This window comes from Lissotriton helveticus, chromosome 3_1, assembly GCF_964261635.1.
Source record: "Lissotriton helveticus chromosome 3_1, aLisHel1.1, whole genome shotgun sequence".
In the NCBI taxonomy this organism is placed as follows: Eukaryota; Metazoa; Chordata; class Amphibia; order Caudata; family Salamandridae; genus Lissotriton; species Lissotriton helveticus.
In genome coordinates, this window is record NC_136061.1 from 1,407,873,167 (window position 1) to 1,407,893,266 (window position 20,100).

The 20,100-nt window shown below is 45.6% G+C and overlaps 1 protein-coding gene across 5 annotated transcripts in view; it reads left to right on the forward strand.

Annotated features, from left to right (window-relative positions):
• The window catches only part of CLASP1 (cytoplasmic linker associated protein 1), a 1,618,163-nt gene that overhangs the window by 1,277,343 nt on the left and 320,720 nt on the right, over positions 1-20,100 (forward strand). For all 5 annotated transcript variants that reach the window (XM_078682066.1, XM_078682063.1, XM_078682065.1 and 2 more), the window contains one exon: positions 2,311-2,461. In XM_078682066.1, the coding sequence (XP_078538192.1) occupies positions 2,311-2,461 (151 nt within the window). The remainder of the gene's footprint in view (positions 1-2,310; positions 2,462-20,100) is intronic.

Genomic DNA, 20,100 nt, shown 5'->3' on the forward strand with positions numbered 1-20,100 from the left:
TGATTTTGTCTTATCTGCATTATTTGAGTTTTCTGATTATTCAAACTGAGTATGTTCACTGTGAATTGTAGAATTCTCAACAACATCTAAAGGCTGAGTACTCCTTGCTCAGGGGGGACATTTCTCTCTTGAGGATCTCTGGTGCCCTGTAAATCTTCACTTTGTCTTACAGAATGTTTCTGTAATTTATGTATTTAATTAACAATTTCATTCATATGCTTCAACCTTCTAGACCCACTATGATGAATGCCTTTGATTCCTCTAGTTTGCCCTAAACCTTTCTTTGTGAGTGCATAAGTCCATTCACTTTTAAGTTTGGTGTGTTTTCTATTGTTCTCACTATCTACAGGTATATCTAGTTCGAGATAGATAGGCAGGAGGAGGATCTATAAAAGCGTACAACCTTGATCACAGCTGTTTTTATTTTACTCTGCTATAAGGTTTGCTATTTCAACTTTGAGCTTCAAGAAAGCAAGATCCTGGGAAAACCTCAAGCAGCCCTAATAAACATACTCAATAATTATGTTCTCTATTTACAGACTCCTCTTTACACTATAGGTAATATTATGTTTTTGATAAATATAAAGCGAAATCAGTCATTTATGTTGTTTTAGGCTAGACCAATTGCTATTAAAATACATTTTAAATATTTTCTGTACTTTCAGAATGTTAAAGTTTGCTTGTCTTCTCTTGCCTACTCCTTCCCATCGAATGAACAATGTTGTTTTCCAGTATCTCATATTTAAGGACACTTTTTTTTTTCATGATGGGCTCCTAAAAAGGAATTGACTTCATCTAATTAATCTATATTCCTGACATTAATAGTGTTTTCCACTACACCAAATTTGTATTGAGCATACATACTTAATTTCAAAAGTTTGTTTTTCACTCTTTTCCAAAGGTACTTATAGTCGTGTTTCACAGTTTTGATTTTAATAGGTTTCTATTTTTCTTCTGCTTCACTTTGGAATTCATTAAGAAACTGGAGATTTTTGTCAATTATGGTGGTGCTGGAAACTTCACATTTGATTACCAGAGATAATGAACATATCAATACTCTTCCCATTTGCTTCCTTCTTTAGACACTATTCTCCACCCGCTAGTTTCCAAACTTAGCCTAAATTACTTTGGGTAATGGTTTACAGGTTGAGGATCCTTGTGACTATTTGGACCAAGTTTGCCTCTTACCTGATTGTGTATTACCTCCCATTGTTCCTTTTGATTGATAATATGACTCAACAGGATAAAGAGATGGCATGATGTTAAAGTTCCATGTCAAAGTAACATCGTTTTCCTCTGTCTTTAAGCTTCTTTCCATAGGCTTTGCCAGCTATTTTCTGAGAGCATGTCTTGTAACTGTGGCAGCAACGTTTATGTGGGGGATAGAAGAAACCTACATTTCCCATATTGAATATTTGCTCTTGGAAAGAGGTTAAACATGAAAAGATGAATGTTACTACATAGGCAGTTGTCCAAGCAAGTTGAAGCCTAAAGTCTGCTATCATGCATTTGTTATCAAAGAAACTGTTCACTATAATACTCCCATTTGAATGACAAAGAAAACATCAAAATAATGATAAAATATAAAGTCAGCTAGGCATGTATTTGCCTGTGCCTACTTGCCTAGCCCACTTCCTGTACCAGAATTAAGATATTCTCTATAATAAATTTGGCAAAATTGCAAGATAGATAAGGCCTGTCCATCTGACAGAGATCCATTTAAATATATAGTTGGGGTTTTATTTCTCATTTGCCCACTTAAAATAACTAATGTGGACACTGGCTAAATGAGCCGTCTAATCACTAGCACAGTCCATGAGAGAAGTTAAGATTATATAGTTGTTTGTTATGGTATTTTTTCTGGGCAGAAATAGGAAACAAAATGCGTAAAAATAAGCATGCGCTTTAACATTGAAAGATTTTAAACAATATGGTGGTCAAGTCCACCAGTCTCCTCATTTTACGTTTGACTCTGCACGTTTCTTTCTCACTGCTGCCATTTCATATTTCAACTTCGTTTTGGTTTACTTTCAGTTATCGGTACATTGAGAGTGAGATTTTAAAAAGCCTTTGGTTATAGGATAAGATAAAAAATCAGTCTGGCTTCTACAGCATGTGATTTTACAGCCATTTATATTTGCATTGTCATTATTATAATTTTGCTTGTGATGCTTCTCTTGTACTTGAAAACTGGCTTTTCTGGGCTAATGCAAATGTCACCCAACATTGAGCCAGTTTTTAAACACATACCAAGATCCAAACTGACATGTAAAATTTAAATCTAACATTATTTTTACATTTGGCACTTAGTATGCTGGATTACGATACGGAGAACCTGAACTCAGAGGAGATCTATACTTCTTTCCGTGGAGTCACAGAAGCCATTGAGAAGTTTAGTTTCCGCAGCCAAGAAGATCTGAATGATCCAATGAGACGTGATGGCAAGAAAGACTGTGATATTGTAAGTATACTGATTTGTTGTCATCTAAGATACCTTAATGGACTAAAAAAATCCATCTCTGATCACATTCGTATAAACGCTTATTCTAATGGATACGCCTAACTGTAGACTCCTCTCTTTATAATACTCCCCAAGTGGCAGAATAGATTCACCAAAGTTTCACTACCTATGCTTCCTTGTTCCACTCTGTGGCACCATGCGGCTCTGTGTTGACTCCATACTGTCCCAGAAGTAGCAGAACAGAAGCGCATATAACCACCACCCTGGCACACTGACATCCGTTCTTTTCTTTCCACACCTTCTGGAGACTCCTAAAAATGAGATCCAGTGTGCTACGGAACAATATACACTTGTAAGACTACGGTGATCAAACCATTCCGCGAGTTTAAAAGGTATATGTCTGTCAAGTACCTACAGGAGTTTGGTCTTTGGTGCTTGGGCCATGACTCAGTCTTGTGACAAAGATGTCATCATGCCCTCATAGTCGATCTGGCACCGAGAAACGAAGTGGCACCTTGCACACCACTCGGTTCAAAGAGAATGCATGAGGGTGTCATGACATTAGTCAGTCTCCTGGTCCAGCGCAGACTCAACATTTTGTCCTGACGCACCCAGAATTCCTTGGGCCATCGGCGATGACCCAGCAAATTGACACCTTTAAAGAGGACATGTAGCAGATACTTTGTGATCTTTCAGCTCCCTCTGCCATGCCCATGGGACCCAAGGGTCTGCAGGGATCCTCAGTTAGCTTACCATGAGCTGACCCATCCAGTCTTCCGCTCTTGCTCCACAACCTACTCCAGGCCCTCCCTTGTCAATGCAGATACCAATGCCTCTGACATGGTAGTAGGATCTGGTGCTGGTTCCAATGAATGATCCTGAACTGACTTCAGCCTGATCCCGACTGATGACGCGCCACAAAATTACTAAAGCGCAATCAGTCCTGATACAGTCACACTTGAATCCCAAGCCTCTATGAGGACAGGCGCACCATTAGAGGCCCCATTATCTTTCTTGCTCTTATTCTGACCAAAACGTACCTCCTCCCAGAGATAATGATAATTGTGGGGATGTTGATGATTTGCTCACTAATTGTCACGATGACAATTTTTACATGGACTTACAAGAGCCCAGTGGGCTTGATGCTTCCCTTGATACAGGGTTGAACTAGTCAATTAGACCTCCAATGGAATTGGAGTGTATCCTTTGCAGTGGTAATCCAACGAACAGCTAAGATCTTGGACATACATCTGCATTCTGTTGTGATTCAGGCAAATGTCATTACAGAAATCTTACAGCCATAGTCAGCCACATCTGAGCCCTTGATCCCTTTCAGTGAGGCCCTCACTAACACCTTAATGGGCACTTGGTCAAAGTCCTTTTCTTGCTAACCTGTGAATAGGCAGGTGGCCAGACTTTAGAGAGCATCGTCTGGTGACCCTGATTTCCTCACGAAGCATCCTACTCCTGAGAGTCTGGTTGTTCAGGCTACAAACTGCAAGCTGAACTCCCACTTCATTCCCCATGACTCCGCTGAATAGTGAGTCTAAGAAAATTGAGGCATTTGAAAAACAAGTGTTCTCATCTTATAGCCTAGCATTGAGATCGGTCAATGCAGTCTTCTCATTAGGCTGATAAATGCATGCCCTCTGGGACATAGCTTGGGAGATCGTGTTAGCAGTCCTGATAATCCTTATGGCCTCACGGGATAGTCAAGATGCATCCAAATATGCAATTTGTGCCAGCCTTGATAGAGCTGATTAACTGAAAAAGGTGGTGCTCCACTGTCATGAGTAGATGCGCTCCACAGGATTTATTGGAGACGTATGGTATGTGGATGAGGTCGAGGATCCCCAAAAGGATGCAGGAACCAGCATGCTGTTAGGTCTCCCACCTTTTCAGCTGCTGCAGCTTCTAAGCCTCTTTAGTGTACCCTCCATCAGCAGGCACCACCTGCCCCAATTGTCTGCAAATACCTCTGACAAGTGCTGCTTCAAATAGTGAGGAAAGGGTATGCCCTTCCTTAAGTGGAAACTCCCCCTCCTTTGCCACCATCCCAAGAATGATTGATGGAGCGCAACCTCTCCTTGCTCCGTCAGAAAGTTCACAGTCTTTCATGAGCATTTCCAGTTTGCTGTGCTGCTCCTTAGCCTCACCTGTGCAGCCCCCGCCTCCCCACTCCAGGTGTTCACAAAAGTCATAGCAGTGGCTGCAGCTCTTCTTCGGAGATGGTGGGGGGGATTCCAGACAATGGCCAACCTTTTGTAATCCGTGTTCACTATTAACATGCTGAAGTCATAACTGACTCCTTCTCAAATGTTCACTGCGGAGACATTCTGGATACAGTGTAGTTCTGCGCCTATCCGCCAGAGCGAAGAATCCAGGATATTATACCTATCATCATGATATTTCACTCTAAAAACCCCATTACACACTGCTATCTGGGTAAACAATGTTTTTATGTGGCTCTGTGTTTATGGAGTGGAAATAGTCTTGAAAGAAACTGATGTCAGTGCATTGGGGTGGCACTTGTATGGGCACTGTAATGTCCTTTCCAAAGCAGATTACGCCAAAGCGAAGCCGATAAACATAACCTACTGGCGCGTAGAGTTACTGCTCAAGATTTTCCGGATGATGCCTGGTGAAAGTTCTAAGGTGAGGAATGTGTGGTAAGATAGTCGCTACCAGAAAAAACGTTGCCAATGATAAGTAACTTGTTCCTTAATCCCAAACCAATCCCAAATTTAAAAAAACACTTAAAACTTCAGCAAAGAGCCAAGGAGAACAAGGGGTTGTGGGAGGCAAGTGACCGATTATCTGACCTTACGACTCAAGCCAGTGGGATAATAAGCAATAAGTTCATCAAACTCCTTAACAAGTAGTTAGCAAAACATTTTTGCTGGCAAAACATTTAGACAAGAAGATCTTTGTCGATCTGCTTTTTTGATGCACTGTCGCCCGTGAAATTCCCAACTCCCCAATTGAATTTGTTGTACTTTATCCGGTAATTATCCACTCTTGCTTGCCAGCCACTGGTTGTGCAAGAGTGACCACCTGTCAATTCAGGTACAAAAGAAACCCACAAAGTAAATTGTCATAGTACCACAGTAAAGGAAACACAGAAATAAAACACAACCCCTCAGCCTTCAACTCTCGTTTCTTAATGCACCTGAATACCATTAGAGAGAGGAGGTTTTTTACTTTTCACCAAGGCCCTCAGGGATACAACAAATTGATGCAAACTTCAGGTAAGTCTCTTGACAGTGAATAACCTGGTTTTGCAACAAAAAGCACCTGAAGGGAGGAAGTCCTTATCTTCCATGAGAAATCGACCCCTCTTCCATCACTGTTAGAAGTCCCATTGTTGTTGCCTGAACCCCCGCCTATTCCCCGTCTTTGGAGGCAATTCTGACTTTGAAACGATGAAGCTAGAGATCCCTACCCTGGGCATGTCTTAGCCTTTCAGCAGGTCATGCATGATATTATCTAGGCAGGCTCTTGGGCACTTACCAATGGTCGGCCTGCTTCTGTTATTTTGGCATTCTGGTGGCTCCGGTCCTGACTGAACCTGACTCCGTCCCTCCAGAGGCTCCAGCCTTGGTGCCACTTGTGTTGAATCCATTGCCATCCGAGGCACAGCCCCCTGGTGCGCTCAGCTCCACCTACAACACCATCCACAGTGGGGCCATCTCCGCTTTTTTTTTTACTGCTACTTCCACCTTTGAAGTCTGCTGTTATTATCCAAGTAACAATTGAAAAGTCTGTTCTTGATTCAATAGCGGGGCTACCTTTGGCCCAGAGATTTATGGGGATGGAGGCACTTTTCAGATCCGGTTCACATGCTCTTGACCTATAGAACTGATGGCTGCAGAGAGAATTATGATTCTGAGGCTGACTTTCTCCTCCTCTCTTCCAGTACAAATGCTGATCTCTACTGGGAACTTGAAACATTAAAGGAAGATGACATCCCTTACCCCTCTGCCCCTCCTTCAGAGGAAGTCAGTTGACTTTAGTGGTGCAAAAAGCAGCTGAAGTATTGGGATTGACCAGACATACAATGGATGTAAACATTTAAGATTTAGCTGAAATCCTGCAGGCCACCTCTGCAGTTTCTAGACCTCTACTGCCACTTAATGAGTCTGTCTTGCAGTCCATGTGGCTGCCTGGGAGAAACCCTTTTCATGCCAGGCAGGCCACAGGCAAATTGCAATGTGTCCCAGACCAGAGCCTTGTGACCCAAAGTTTGTTGTCACATCCTTTTCGGAAGAGTTTAGAGTGCCAAACCTCTTCTGCAAAAATGAACCCAAATGCATTACTTTTAGTGCCTCCAGACTTGGGGCCTGATTACGATAGGATATTCCATAACAAATGTGACTGATATTCTGTCCGCCATATTGTAAGTTCCATTATATTCTATGGAACTTGTAACGCAGCAGATGGGATAGCCGTCATGTTTGTGACAAAGTATCCCTTCCGCTAAGATCGTAATTAGGACCTTTATTTTATTTTATTTATTTATGTATTTTATTTTTTTAAGAGTTTTATATAGCGCTGGCTAGACCCGAAGGTATCAGAGCACTTTACATGAGAATCAACAATGTAACAGAAAAAGTTCAACAATTACACAATACATAAAAATAGGCAATACAATTAGGAGAGGAGAGAAAGGAGAGAGAAAAGTAATGGGGGGGCAGGGGAGGTGAGAAAGGGAGGGTAAGGGAAGAGACAAAAAGGAGAAACAAAAAAGAAGTCTGCCTAAAGACCGACTGGGTAGGTGACGACCAAAGAGGGAATCCACAGCCCATCTCCCCTATAGCTATACCAGGTAGCTCTATCGGGCATCAGACAAAATAGTTCAGTCTCAATACATTGAGAGGGGAGAGAAGGAGAGACATAGATAGAGGAAGTATGCGGGAGGAGACGACAGGAGAGACGAAAGGAAGTGCAACAATGTGGGTCAACAATATAACAGAAAAAGAACAGTTACACATTACATCAAACAATCAGCAATACATTAGGAGAGGAGAGACAGGAGAGAGAAAAGTAGTGGGGGTTAGGGGAGGCGAGAAAGTGAGGATAAGGGAAGAGACAACTGTAGAGGCGAAAGGAAGTCTGTCTAAAGACCGACTGGGTAGGTGACGACCAAGTAGGGAATCCACGGCCCATCTCCCCTATAGCTAAACCAGGTAGCTCCATCGGACATCAGACAAAATAGTTCGGTCTCAAGTGTTGAGGGAAGAGGTTCACAGAAAAACAGGGTGGGGACAAGAGGCAGGTGAGGGCAGAGGACAGAAGCTGGAAAGAGTAAGAGGGGAGAGAGTTGGGGGAAAGGAGAGGGGGAAGATAAGGTCAGGAGAGACGCGGGAGCGTTTGCCCGCAGTCCGGCTGGGTAGGTGATAGTCAAAGGAGGGAGTCCAAAGTCAATCTCCCCTATAGCATGTGAGATAGCACCACCGGGCATCATACAAAAGTAGCTAGGTCTCAGCTATCTAGGGAAGTAAGCAGGGAAAAGGACCAGGTGGGTGACCTTTCTGCCATGGTTGCATTGTTTGGGTGCCTACCGGTGTATACCAGAATTGTGCTGGGTCACGGAGACTCTTTATATTGTTGTGTCTTTGTATTGTTGCACCCCTCCTTCTTGTTGCTGTTAACCTGGCGGCATCCTGTAGTCCGATTTTAAGATGGTTACCTCCTGTGCCCCCCCCCTGTGTGACCTATGACCTCCTAAAGAAATAAGGGAAAGTCCCTATCTGACCACACAGTTGGAAAAGGAACACCTACTAAGTAATAGAGGGGGTATTCACATTCTCTGTACATAAACCATAACCACATGAATAATAAAATACAAGAATGGATAGAATCAAATAAGAAACAATTTCAGATAATACATGGAAAAATTGTACAATTTATTCAAAACGCAATATAGTCATAAAACAATTTATTAAAAATTCATTTTTACAAAACAATTTTTATGCCATTAAGACCAATTAAATATGTGACAAATCACATGAAAAAACATAAAATTCTTGTTACAAAGTTGTCGACGCAGCGTTTCGGTTTTTAGGATAAGACCTTCATCAGGACAAGGTTCTTTTGTTATCAATATCTGTAACTTGTAGATTGATTCCAAGTTAACACCCCATAGATAGATTATTTGCTCAACATATTTCTATGGGTTGAGGCGCTGTTTTCTTCATTGAGGGTATGCGCATCTTCTTCAATTGGTAACGTTCTTTGTGAGTCAAGGGGGCCACCGATTTAGATAAGATTAATTTACAGAATCATCCCATAAATATGGGAAAGAGGCCAAAAGGTGCAGCGCATGGCCGGATGCAGTGATCTGTGCCGTTTTTCCACCGCTTTATTTAATTAGCGCAAGGTTTGACGGATTTCCTCAAGAGCTACGTTTTTAATTTGTCGAGCTCTTGTCTTGTTACGTCGGCCTCCCTGCTCCGCTTGACTCTCCTCGTATAATGGATGAGGAGAGTCAAGCGGATGAAGGTCTTATCCTAAAAACCGAAACGCTGCGTCGACAACTTTGTAACAAGAATTTTATGTTTTTTCATGTGATTAGTCACATTTTTAATTGGTCTTAATGGCATAAAAATTGTTTTGTAAAAATGAATTTTTAATAAATTGTTTTATGACTATATTGCGTTTTGAATAAATTGTACAATTTTTCCATGTATTATCTGAAATTGTTTCTTATTTGATTCTATCCATTCTTGTATTTTATTATTCATGTGGTTATGGTTTATGTACAGAGAATGTGAATACCCCCTCTATTACTTAGTAGGTGTTCCTTTTCCAACTGTGTGGTCAGATAGGGACTTTCCCTTATTTCTTTACTTCACAACTCCCTGTCCCTGATTGGATACATAAGGAGACCTCCCTGTTTTTTTGAAATACCTATGACCTCCTAGCCTTTGGGACTGCCAATGCCAAGTGCCTTTTCAGGTGGTATGTCCATACCTTGGGAGAGCTGTGAAAAATGGCAGTTATAAGTCTCCCTGACCACATAAAAAAGACCTTTTTTGATCTGGTCAAAAAACATCTGTTCTCTTCCAAATAAGTTCTGACTTGTGGCCTGTCTTCTGCAGACATGGTGTTTTCATTCATAATCCACAGCTGCCAATCTGTGTGACCATGCTTGGATGCATTCCACAGGCTTCTTTGAAGATACCCAAGTGACCCTCATGGTTATGCCTTCTGATTGAATAGCTGTTTAGAGAAATGTCTGAATCCTCACTTGAGGGCAGCTGAGTTACAGATCACACTCTGGACCTTTCCTTCCCAGTGAACAGTTCCACCAGCAGTGCTAAAAATGTCAGGGATACTTGGGATCTCAACGGTCTCATCAGGAGCAAACTTCATAGCCATTCCAAACACCTCAGCAAATTTATTGCGCCTTTCACTATACGGGTGGCTCTAAGGAATGCCAACATCAGCAACTGCTTCTTCTGCTGGGTGTGCTGCTTCATAAGCTGTTTGTTCCCCATTACACTACCAACTTCTGGTGGAAGGCGAACTTCCAAACTTTGCATCTATTTAGAAATGATCATGATGGATTGAATAGTTATTCAGCCAATCAACAAGGGCTACACGATTTCCTTCCTATCTTCCCCTCCACCCTGGCCTTTTTCCACCAACACATGTTCAATGGCACATGCCCTGATCTTGGAGGCGGAGGCTCTTGCCCTGCAGAACAAACGGGCCATAGAGATGGTGCCTTTAGAGGAAAAGGGCACAAAATGTTATTCCTTTAAATTCTTGGATCCGAAGCAGAATGGAGGCCTGAATCCCATTGTGGACCTTTGCCTCATGAATCTGTTCATTTATCAGGGCAAGTTCTGAATGTTGCCGCTGAGCCATGGTCTTTTGACCATAAGCACATGGAATTGGCCGGTATCCCTGGACCTCCAGAAGGCATACTTTCATCTGGCATTCCTACCTTCTCGCAGGGTTTACGTGGGGTCTCTTCGCTGATGTTCCGAGTCATTACGCTTAAAAGTGAATAGTGGGAACTTAATTCCAACGGTACAGAAATTATCTTCTCCACATTAAGGTATCCATGCTTGTATTTCTTAAAAATGGCCTACATCATGCACTTCCCCTTTGAATGGCACCTTGGGGGACACTATCACAGTCAGTACATCATGGGGGCCTGCTTTATGCCTTCTCAGCTAATCCAATTTGTCACGGTCCTACAGAAGGTGCAAGATGGTCGAGCACAACGGATCTTGATTGTCCCGGAAAGGGTGAAGAGGATTTGTACTCTAAACTGCTGGAACTCGGCACTGCCACACTTCCTCTGCTGCACTTTGTAGACCTGCATTTGAACAGGATGGTCGGGTACTTTCACCCAATCCACTGAATTTGCGGCTGCAGGACTGGAGATTGTGCAGTGCCAACTTCTGCTTTCTGACTGAGGTTGATGACATAATTTTGGCTAATAGGAAATCCACACAAACACGTTTGTTCAGTGGTGTGAGTCAAAGTGTCTTCAACACATGCAAGTTCTGCCTTTTTGACATTGCATGATTCACATGTTCTTGCTCAGGAGGAACTTACAGTGACCCCCCAAAAAAGGTTGACATTCCTGTCTGCTTTCATGTGTATCCCTAATCACCCATCTTTATGTGAACGGTTTTGTCTACTTGTTTACTCCCACTCCTGTTATGGTTCCACATTTGGATTTAAATCTTGAATTAACTTTCCTTATGGCATCCCCAGCGGATACACATTTGCCCGATTCTCGTTCTGACATTAACATTTTTTTTTTCCTAGTAACAATAATCTCATCCTTTTGTGAACTTCAGGCCATCTCACTCTGGCCATCCTTCACTGTATTTTACATAAGTAAACTGATTGTTCCCACCTACCCTTCATTCACTCTTCCATCTCCCTTTCAACCTTTGCATCTCACCTATGAGGAGGAGAGAGACTGCATACATTTTATACCAAACATGCGTTTTCTCATCTCATTGGTACACCCACACACCTCAAAATAGAGTTGATAATGAGCTTTTTGTCAGGTTTACTGAAGAAAATAATATTAAGGTGATTACCAAATGGACGGTTTCACGTTGCATTATGCTCTGCTAAAGATCTACTATGCCTTGGCCAGGAAAGCACCTCCAGCTGGCTTTAGTGTCTCTCAACAAAGGCACTCCATTGACTAAGATTTACAGAGCGGCCACTTTCACACATGCACTCACACATTATTGCCTGACATTTCAGTTGCGCATTATAGATATATTCCAAGGATTGTGTAACTGCCTAGGTTAGCCTGCACTTCCCAGTCCCACTTCCTGTGGAGGGTTTGCTTTGATACTCATTCATAGGGGAGAAATCTTAGGACGAAGTATCCATCAGAAGATAAAGTTGTCTAACTTTTTTTGCATATTTCTTGTAGATAGAATATCATCCTGCAGACTTTTCACTACCCTCCTTCGTTATTGGTTGAGTTAGTGCTATGATTAATAAGATACCATATTCTGTATTGTCACTGTTGACCTTCTCTAGGTTTCTCTTATGCCGCAAAGGGACACATCGATGTGTGTCTGGATTTGTTAATGACGGCTCATGTATTCATTTTTTTTAACCATTGGTAATGCTCCGCAGCATGTGACCGTCTGTAACAAAACTGGTGCTCATATAAAGCGCTCTGAAACCTGATATCTTAGGGTCTAGTTCACACTATGTATATAAAAAAAACTTCTAATCTATGTAAGATTCAAATTTGGAACATTACATTTACAGATAAGTAATTTACTTAATTTTGTTTCATTGGCCCCGCCTGTATTGGCCAGAAATCAGGGTGAGTTTGTTGGGACTGAATATCCCATGCATGGTACAGGTTGAATTCCCCTGCCCAGAGTACCTGACTGCATGTCGGAGCGGTATTCTAACTTTTATTTTGTTGCTGGTGTCATGCTAATCTAACTTGTGCACAGAGCCCTAGGCCTTCTATTGTGACCTGAAAGGGCGTACCAAGGATACCCTCATAGTAGTCAGTCACCAACTGGCCATGCCCTGGTTGCATAATGTAAAGTGGCAGTGGTGCATATTTTGTTTTTGGTGCTCTGATGTAACCATCCTTTTTCATGTGCGATTGAGAGTGCAAGCCACTGGTCTCGTTTGTATAAGTTTCCATGGTTATGTGATTCCAAGAACCATGCACTGCATCTGTTCTCCCAGTTGAGTATGTTTTTGTGAAGTCTGTGTAGCAACTGTGTGTTGGTGGTAGTGGTAGTAGTAGTAGTAGTATGTGTCTGTCGGTCTACTAGGGCTAGTGGAATTCATTTTGGATGTCCCTGGCTTAGCGTGGTGCAAGATGAAGAATTAAGTTAGCTTCCCCAGACAGGGGAAGTGTACTTCCTGCATTCCTGTGGCTGGAGGGTGGAGACCCACACACAGAAGTGAGCAGGATGGGGAAAGGACTACCTTTATGTAGGCGGGGGTGAAGGGACAACCAAGGCACCAGGTGTAGAGGGCAATGCAGGCTTTATTTTCAAAGAGCTTTTATAGACAAAAGTCCTTCTCCGTCTCTGTGTCAGGCGGTCACGGGATGGCGCTCCGGGCTCCGTGGTGGTGTTCTTGTCTTTACTGGGATTCTGTTCGGTCTTGGTCTTGGGGAAGAGTAGGGGAATCCAGGCCAGCTCATCCACATGAAAGAAACCAGAAATAAGGGATGGCGTTAGGTCAGGTTCTACCCAGAGCTGCACCTTGAGGGCCGGGGTAGTGAGGAAAACCCTTGTGGATAGTGCTTAGACACAGCGCTCTTTACTCAGTGCACGGTGAGCGTAGGTGGGGATAGGAGGTGAGGGACAGGGTCGGAAAGGGGGAATGGAGGGGGGGAAAGGTCACACAACGGGGAGGCAACAAACAAGGGCTTTTTACACTTCCTTAAACGTGAGCCCTCCGGCTCCCCACCCAGGCTGCCCAACGCCGCCGTACCTGTGACAGCCACACTCCTCCCTCGGGAGTGTGGCACGGCGGGTCACGGGGTCGTTGGCCTCCTGGCTCTCCTTCTGCTCTCCCGGCCTCTCCTCGATCTCCTTTCAGGTTCTCCGCTCCTTCTCCGTCCTCGTCTCCGCTCTTCGTCGCCTTCTCTCCCTCCTTCCGCTCTCCCGGGGTGTAAACACACCCTCCGTACAGTACTTCCTGGTTTTTGGCCATTCCGGCCGGGATGACGTCGTTAGGGGGCGGGGCTTCCTCTTCGGAAGCATAGGTCCAGTTAAAGGGGCAGCTGCTGTCGTCGGGTGCGTCTATGTCGTCTTGCTTGTTTCTCCACGGGTCAGTCTGTAATGGACAAGGGGTTGCAGGGTCAGCGGGGCGCGGACACCACCAATCCCCCTGAGACAGCCCACCTCCCGCTCCCCCGTTACATTCCTCCCCACCGGGATTCGACCGCTCGGGTAGAATAGGGATACGGGAAAGAAAGTCCGCATTCCCGTTGTGGATACCTTTCCTATGTACAACAGTGAAGGCAAATGGCTGCAGAAACAAAAACCACCTGAGGATCCTAGTGTTCTGGTAACGGTTTCTCTGCATCCACTGTAATGGGGCATGATCAGAATACAGGGTGAAGGCTTTACCCTCCAAGTAATATCGAAGCTTGTCCACCGCCCACCGTATTGCCAAGCATTCCTTCTCTACTGTGGGGTACTTCTGTTCCCTTGGATGTAGTTTTCTGCTCACATACAAGATAGGGTGTTCGAGTCCGTCAGCTCCTTCCTGGGACAACACCGCACCTAAGCCAGTGTCGGAGGCGTCGGTGGCCAGGGAAAAGGGCTTCTCAAAGTCTGGAGAAATCAAGATGGGGCTCGAAGTGATCGCCTCCTTCAGGGCTTGGAAGGCCCTACAAGACACCTCCGAGGGGGGGCTGGGTAAGGAGTTCCTTACATGTTTTTGTAGTAAGTCCGTCAAAGGGGAAGAGGTGGCCGCGAAGTTTGGGATAAAACGTCTATAGTACCCGATAAGCCCCAGAAAAGCCCTTAAGTCTCTTTTGGTCGCAGGGAACGGCGTCTTGGTAATGGCTTTGATCTTTTCTTCTTGTGGGGCTATCACGCCATTCCCCAACATGAACCCCAGATACTTCACTTTGGAAAAGGCTGCTCTAGATTTCCTGGCGTTTACGTGTAGTCCGGCCGATTGCAGGGCCCGAAGGACTTCGGTCACATGGCCCAGGTGTTCCCCCCAGGTGTTGCTAAAGACTACTATGTCGTCCAGATAGACCGAGCTATACTCGGTATGTGGGGCCAACACAGAGTTCATCAACCTCTGAAAAGTGGCGGGGGCACCGTGTAACCCGAAAGGGAGCACGTTAAATTCGAACAGCCCGTCTTCTGTGGCGAAGGCCTTTTGTGCCTATCCCCCTCCCGCAGAGGCACCTGCCAATACCCTTTTGTCAGGTCAAATGTTGTGATATAGTGAGCTTCCCCTATTCGCTCAATCAGCTCGTCCACTCTCGGGATGGGAAAGGCGTCAAAGGAAGAAATCGAATTTAATGCTCTAAAGTCCATACAAAAACGGGTTGACCCGTCGGGTTTGGGGACCATAACAATGGGGGATGACCAGCTGCTCTTTGAGGGTCTGATGACTCCTAGCCTTAGCATGTCCTGTACCTCCCTTCTTACGTCGGCCCGTTTGGCTGCAGGAATGCGATATGCTTTCTGCTTGATGATCTGTCCCTCTTTGGTGTGTATTTGATGTTCTGCCATGTGGGTACACCCGGGGGTGTCAGAGAACAAAGGGGAAAAGGGACGTACAGCTTCCATCAATTCTTGTTTTTTTTCAGCGGTTATTTCAGGGTTCACCGGAAGGTGTTCCAAGGTCGTCTCCTGCCTGCTGGAAGGAAGGACCAAATTGGCGGGGCTGGGGGGTGGTCCTATCCATTTCTTTAGAAGATTGATGTGGAAGGTTTGTCTCCTAGAGGGTGACAGTTGCAACCTATATGTAGTGCGCCCGATGGTCTCCACTACCTTAAACGGACCCTTCCACTCGCTCCTGAACTTTTGGGTGGACGATGGTAAGAGCACCAGTGCCCAATCCCCTATCCGTAAGGTTCGCCATTTTTTTCCCTTATTGTACTGAAACCTTTGGTTGGTTTGTGCTTTTTTTAGATTGGAATATGCTAGGTCTCTTAGCTTGCCCAGGCGGGACCTCAACTGTTGTGTGTATTCCAGTAGGGATCGTTGCTCCGCGGCCTCCTCCCCCTCCCAGGCTTCTCTGGTGATTTCTAGAAGAGACCTAGGCTGGCGACCGTATAGGAGCTCGAATGGCGAAAACCCCAGGCTACTCTGGACTTGGGATCTCACAACATAAAGGGCCAGAGGTAACACCCTATCCCAATCCTTTGTCTCTGTGCTCAGCATTTTTTTTAAGGTTGTTTTCAGTGTGCGGTTATACCGCTCAACGAGGCCGTCTGTTTGGGGATGGTATGCGGAAGTCCGGATGTGCCGAAGGTCCAGCAGCTTGCATACTTCTGTCATCATCCTTGAAACGAACGGGGTCCCTTGATCCGTTAGGATCTCCCTCGGAAACCCAACCCGGGAGAACAGCTCCACCAGTTTGTCTGCCACATTCTTGGTAGTGGGCGCACTGAGGGGAAAAGCCTCCGGGAACCTGGTGTTGTAGTCAACCACTACCAAGGCATAAGTGTTTCCTCTAGAGGTGCGGGGTAAGGGTCCAATGAGATCCATCCCCACCCTTTCCCAGGGGTTGCCAATGACGGGTAACGGTTGGAGGGGAACGGCAGGGGGTCTAGTAAGGTTCTTCTTCTGGCATACCTCACACTGTCTACAATATGCTTCCGCTTCTTTGTAGATTCCTGGCCAGTAGAACAGGCGTAGGATGTTTTGAGTTGTTTTCTCAGCTCCGCTATGCCCTGCGGTTAAGTGGGTGTGGGCATAGAACAGGATCTGTTCCCTGCAGTCTTTCGGAACCACGAGTTGTCTGTGTTCCCCAGCCTTCCCTTCTCTATACAGGAGGTCCTTTTCGATCAGAAACCGGGGGTACCCCGTTGTGGGGTTGTTTTGGGCCACATGTGCCGCTTCCCACGCATTCAGGAGGGTGGGATCGTTGGCCTGGGCGAACTTGAAACCCCTATCGAGGGCCCAGGGTTCTATCGACAGGTATGCTCCTGCCGGACTATCTTGCAGTTCCCTCTTGAACAAGGACAGGAAGTCTGGGTTATCTACGCCTATGATCAACTCCTCGGGCAAAGTACCCACTACACCCACCTTTACCAAGCACGGCTCTCTACCCTTCGGGTGTAATGTAATGCATGCCAAGGGGTAGGGCTTCACATCCCCGTGCACACATCTGATGTGTACTATGCCTTGGTGTCTGTATTGGGTGGGGTGCAGCAGCCTCTCCTGGATGACAGATTGTCGACAACCAGAGTCCAGAAGGGCTCTCACTTTTTTCTGATTAACCAGGACGCTTACATAGAAGGAGGGTCCCATTTCGGCGGTGTACATCACTGCTTTCGGTATGTATCCAACCTCCATGGGTTCTTCTGTTGTTCGTCTATGTGGGCACATCCGAGCTATGTGCCCCCAGTCCCCGCACTCAAAGCATTGCGGCCCTTTCATGGTGGGTTGTTCCAGTCGGAAAGGTCGAGGTCTGAGAGGCTCAGGGATCGTCTTCTTTTTGTCTGGTTTTTGTGGGGGCGCACTGGCCTTACTGCCTTTGTCCGTATCCCAAGGGAATGATCGGGGAGCGGCCCTGGTGTAGTTGGCTGCCATCTCGATGGCCTGAGCGGCCGTTAACCCCGGATGCTGTCGCAACCACCTCTGTGTGCCATATGGTAAGGCCTCCATGAATTGTTCCAGTATTATACTGGTCATGACTTCGTCCTTGCTTCTGCTACCAGGTCTCAGCCATTTCTCGGCTGCCATCTTAATTCTCAAGTACAGAGTTTTGGGGTTCTCTCCTGCGTTCCCCTTCTCTTTCCTGAACCTGAGCCGGTAGGCCTCTGCATCCATCCCTAAGTGGTCCAGTATCACTTCCTTGACCTCATTATAGGACGCGGTGCCGGAGTGGTTGGCTACCTGATAGGCCGTTTGGGCCTCGCCAGTCAGTAGAGGAGCCAAAAAGAAGGGCCATTTCTCCTCGGCCCACCCACAAGCCCTTGCTGCCCGTTCAAAATTGAGTAGAAATGCATCGGGGTCTTCCCCCGCCACGTATTTTTGAAGCGCCACTCCAGTCGGGTGTGGTCCTATGGGTCTTCTATCCGTAGGTAGTACAGCGCCGGGGGCCTGTACCGTCTTTTGAATACTGTCCATCTGTTGAGACATTGTAGTGCGGAAGAGCTCCCTGTCAGCGTCCGCTGTGTTAATCTGTTGGCTCACGGCCCATTCCAGCTTCTGTTGCCCTTCTATGAGAGTCTGGATCACCTGGTCCATCGCCATGGTCGGGTTTGCAGGGGGAGATCCCACTTCTGACACCAGTGTAGGCGGGTCACGGGGTCGTTGGCCTCCTGGCTCTCCTTCTGCTCTCCCGGCCTCTCCTCGATCTCCTTTCAGGTTCTCCGCTCCTTCTCCGTCCTCGTCTCCGCTCTTCGTCGCCTTCTCTCCCTCCTTCCGCTCTCCCGGGGTGTAAACACACCCTCCGTACAGTACTTCCTGGTTTTTGGCCATTCCGGCCGGGATGACGTCGTTAGGGGGCGGGGCTTCCTCTTCGGAAGCATAGGTCCAGTTAAAGGGGCAGCTGCTGTCGTCGGGTGCGTCTATGTCGTCTTGCTTGTTTCTCCACGGGTCAGTCTGTAATGGACAAGGGGTTGCAGGGTCAGCGGGGCGCGGACACCACCAATCCCCCTGAGACAGCCCACCTCCCGCTCCCCCGTTACACTTTAGAAATTAATTGATGGCCGTTCTGTCACAAGGCACTTCTCATTAGTGTTCCTGCCCACTGTCATTTGGTAGATGATAGGGATAAAGGATGGGTTTTAAGTTTCAGCTGTTCAAGATGAGGAGGGTTCCATGCTGGGTCTGCCCTTTCATCTGTTTCTGATTAGTGTTTCAAGAAGGCTGATAACATCCTGGTCAGAGATCTCACACCTCAATGTGCCCCTGTTTTGGATACTCCTGCCTGGAGCCATCCACATTTTGTTCCAGTAAGCTTGTTGATGTGCGAGCCATCGCTTTGCACATTTTGTGTCTAGAGTAGAGCCTAAAAACAGTATTTGAAGAGAACCAACCATAACCTGATTCTGAAGTTTTAGACAGTAGCTCCACATCTTGTTTCTGGAAAATATTTTAAAAAATGGGATTCAAACCACCCCGCTTTGTTCCATTATAAACTTCTTGACCAAAGAAGGGGGTACTTCAGAAGACTCGAAGAACTGCTATACATGCAGAACCAGTGTCTTTTTGACAGCCAGTCTCCCAGAGGTGAGGGAACTTCACCTCAATTTGGTCTTTCTGCAGGAGGAGCGGAGGATCTTCCTGAATTGCCAAGAAGCGTGCTTGGAGAGAGAGAGAGAGAGAGAGAGAGGGAAGCTATGTACCTTGCCTTGCAAGAAGAGACTGTACAGGAGGAGAATCCCATCATGTTTCAGGTGTGAGGAAAACCAAGAGAAAGCTGACTTATTCCAAAGCTTTGAAGCCAGAAATTACCTATCTTGTGGAGGAGTCTCCCAAATGCTCTTTACTATTTCCACGAAACCTGCTTTCTGATGGCTGCTTTAACCACAGATTCCTGACCTTGTGAATATCCTGAGGTGGCAGACTGGATCGGAAACAATGTCACCACCTGCCTTAGTAAGTACATGTACAGTTACATGCGCATGGGTGGCAGGTCTGCAATTTTCTAAAATTACAATAGGCTGTGGATGCGCCATGATTGTAAAGAGCAATGGAAACAAAGTACAAACAGAAAAACAGTTATCCTTTTAAAATTCCAAGCTTGAAAAACCAACAGATAAAATAAGACGCTTCCTAAAATACTGTGGAAGATTAATCCCCAACACCATGGATGTCTCCGCACAAGCACTTCTCAGGAGACCTGTTAGTAAGTACCAGAGCAACCGTTGGTAGCGCCATGTTCTGGGATTCTGCTTGCGCAGAACTGTGCCTTGGTACAGCAGAACATCAGAATGCAGCGAATGTGTCTCGCTTTCACATCTGTGCCTGTCAGCTCAAAGTTCCTGGCTAGCTCACAGTGCCTTACCTGAACTCCTGTGCTAAACCTCCCAGAGTTGCAGGTGCTTTTGGCAACCTAGAACACAACACTCTAGTCCCCAAGGAAACTGTGGAAACAGATAATCACCTCTCGCTTCTCACTCACACATGTTCATAATAAACAAAATAAAGACACAAGAAAAGTTCTATTGCGAAGCAAGTGTGCTTCAATTGAAAAATATATACAACTCGGCAGACTAATCAACATTGCTAGCAAACTGTATTAAATAACAAGCCCTAACATGATAAATATCTAAGTGTACCCTCACTACGTGAGCACAGGGATAAATCAGTGATCTCTGGGGTTAGCAATCAACCCCATACCTGGTATTTTGTACTTAGGTTGTCCACATCGTACGTGTAAACTCAGTTTACGCAAGGCCGGGGTGCCTGTTCCATGACCTGCCCCTCTGCAAGAATCCTCCTCTTTGATTTAGAAAAAGGGAATTC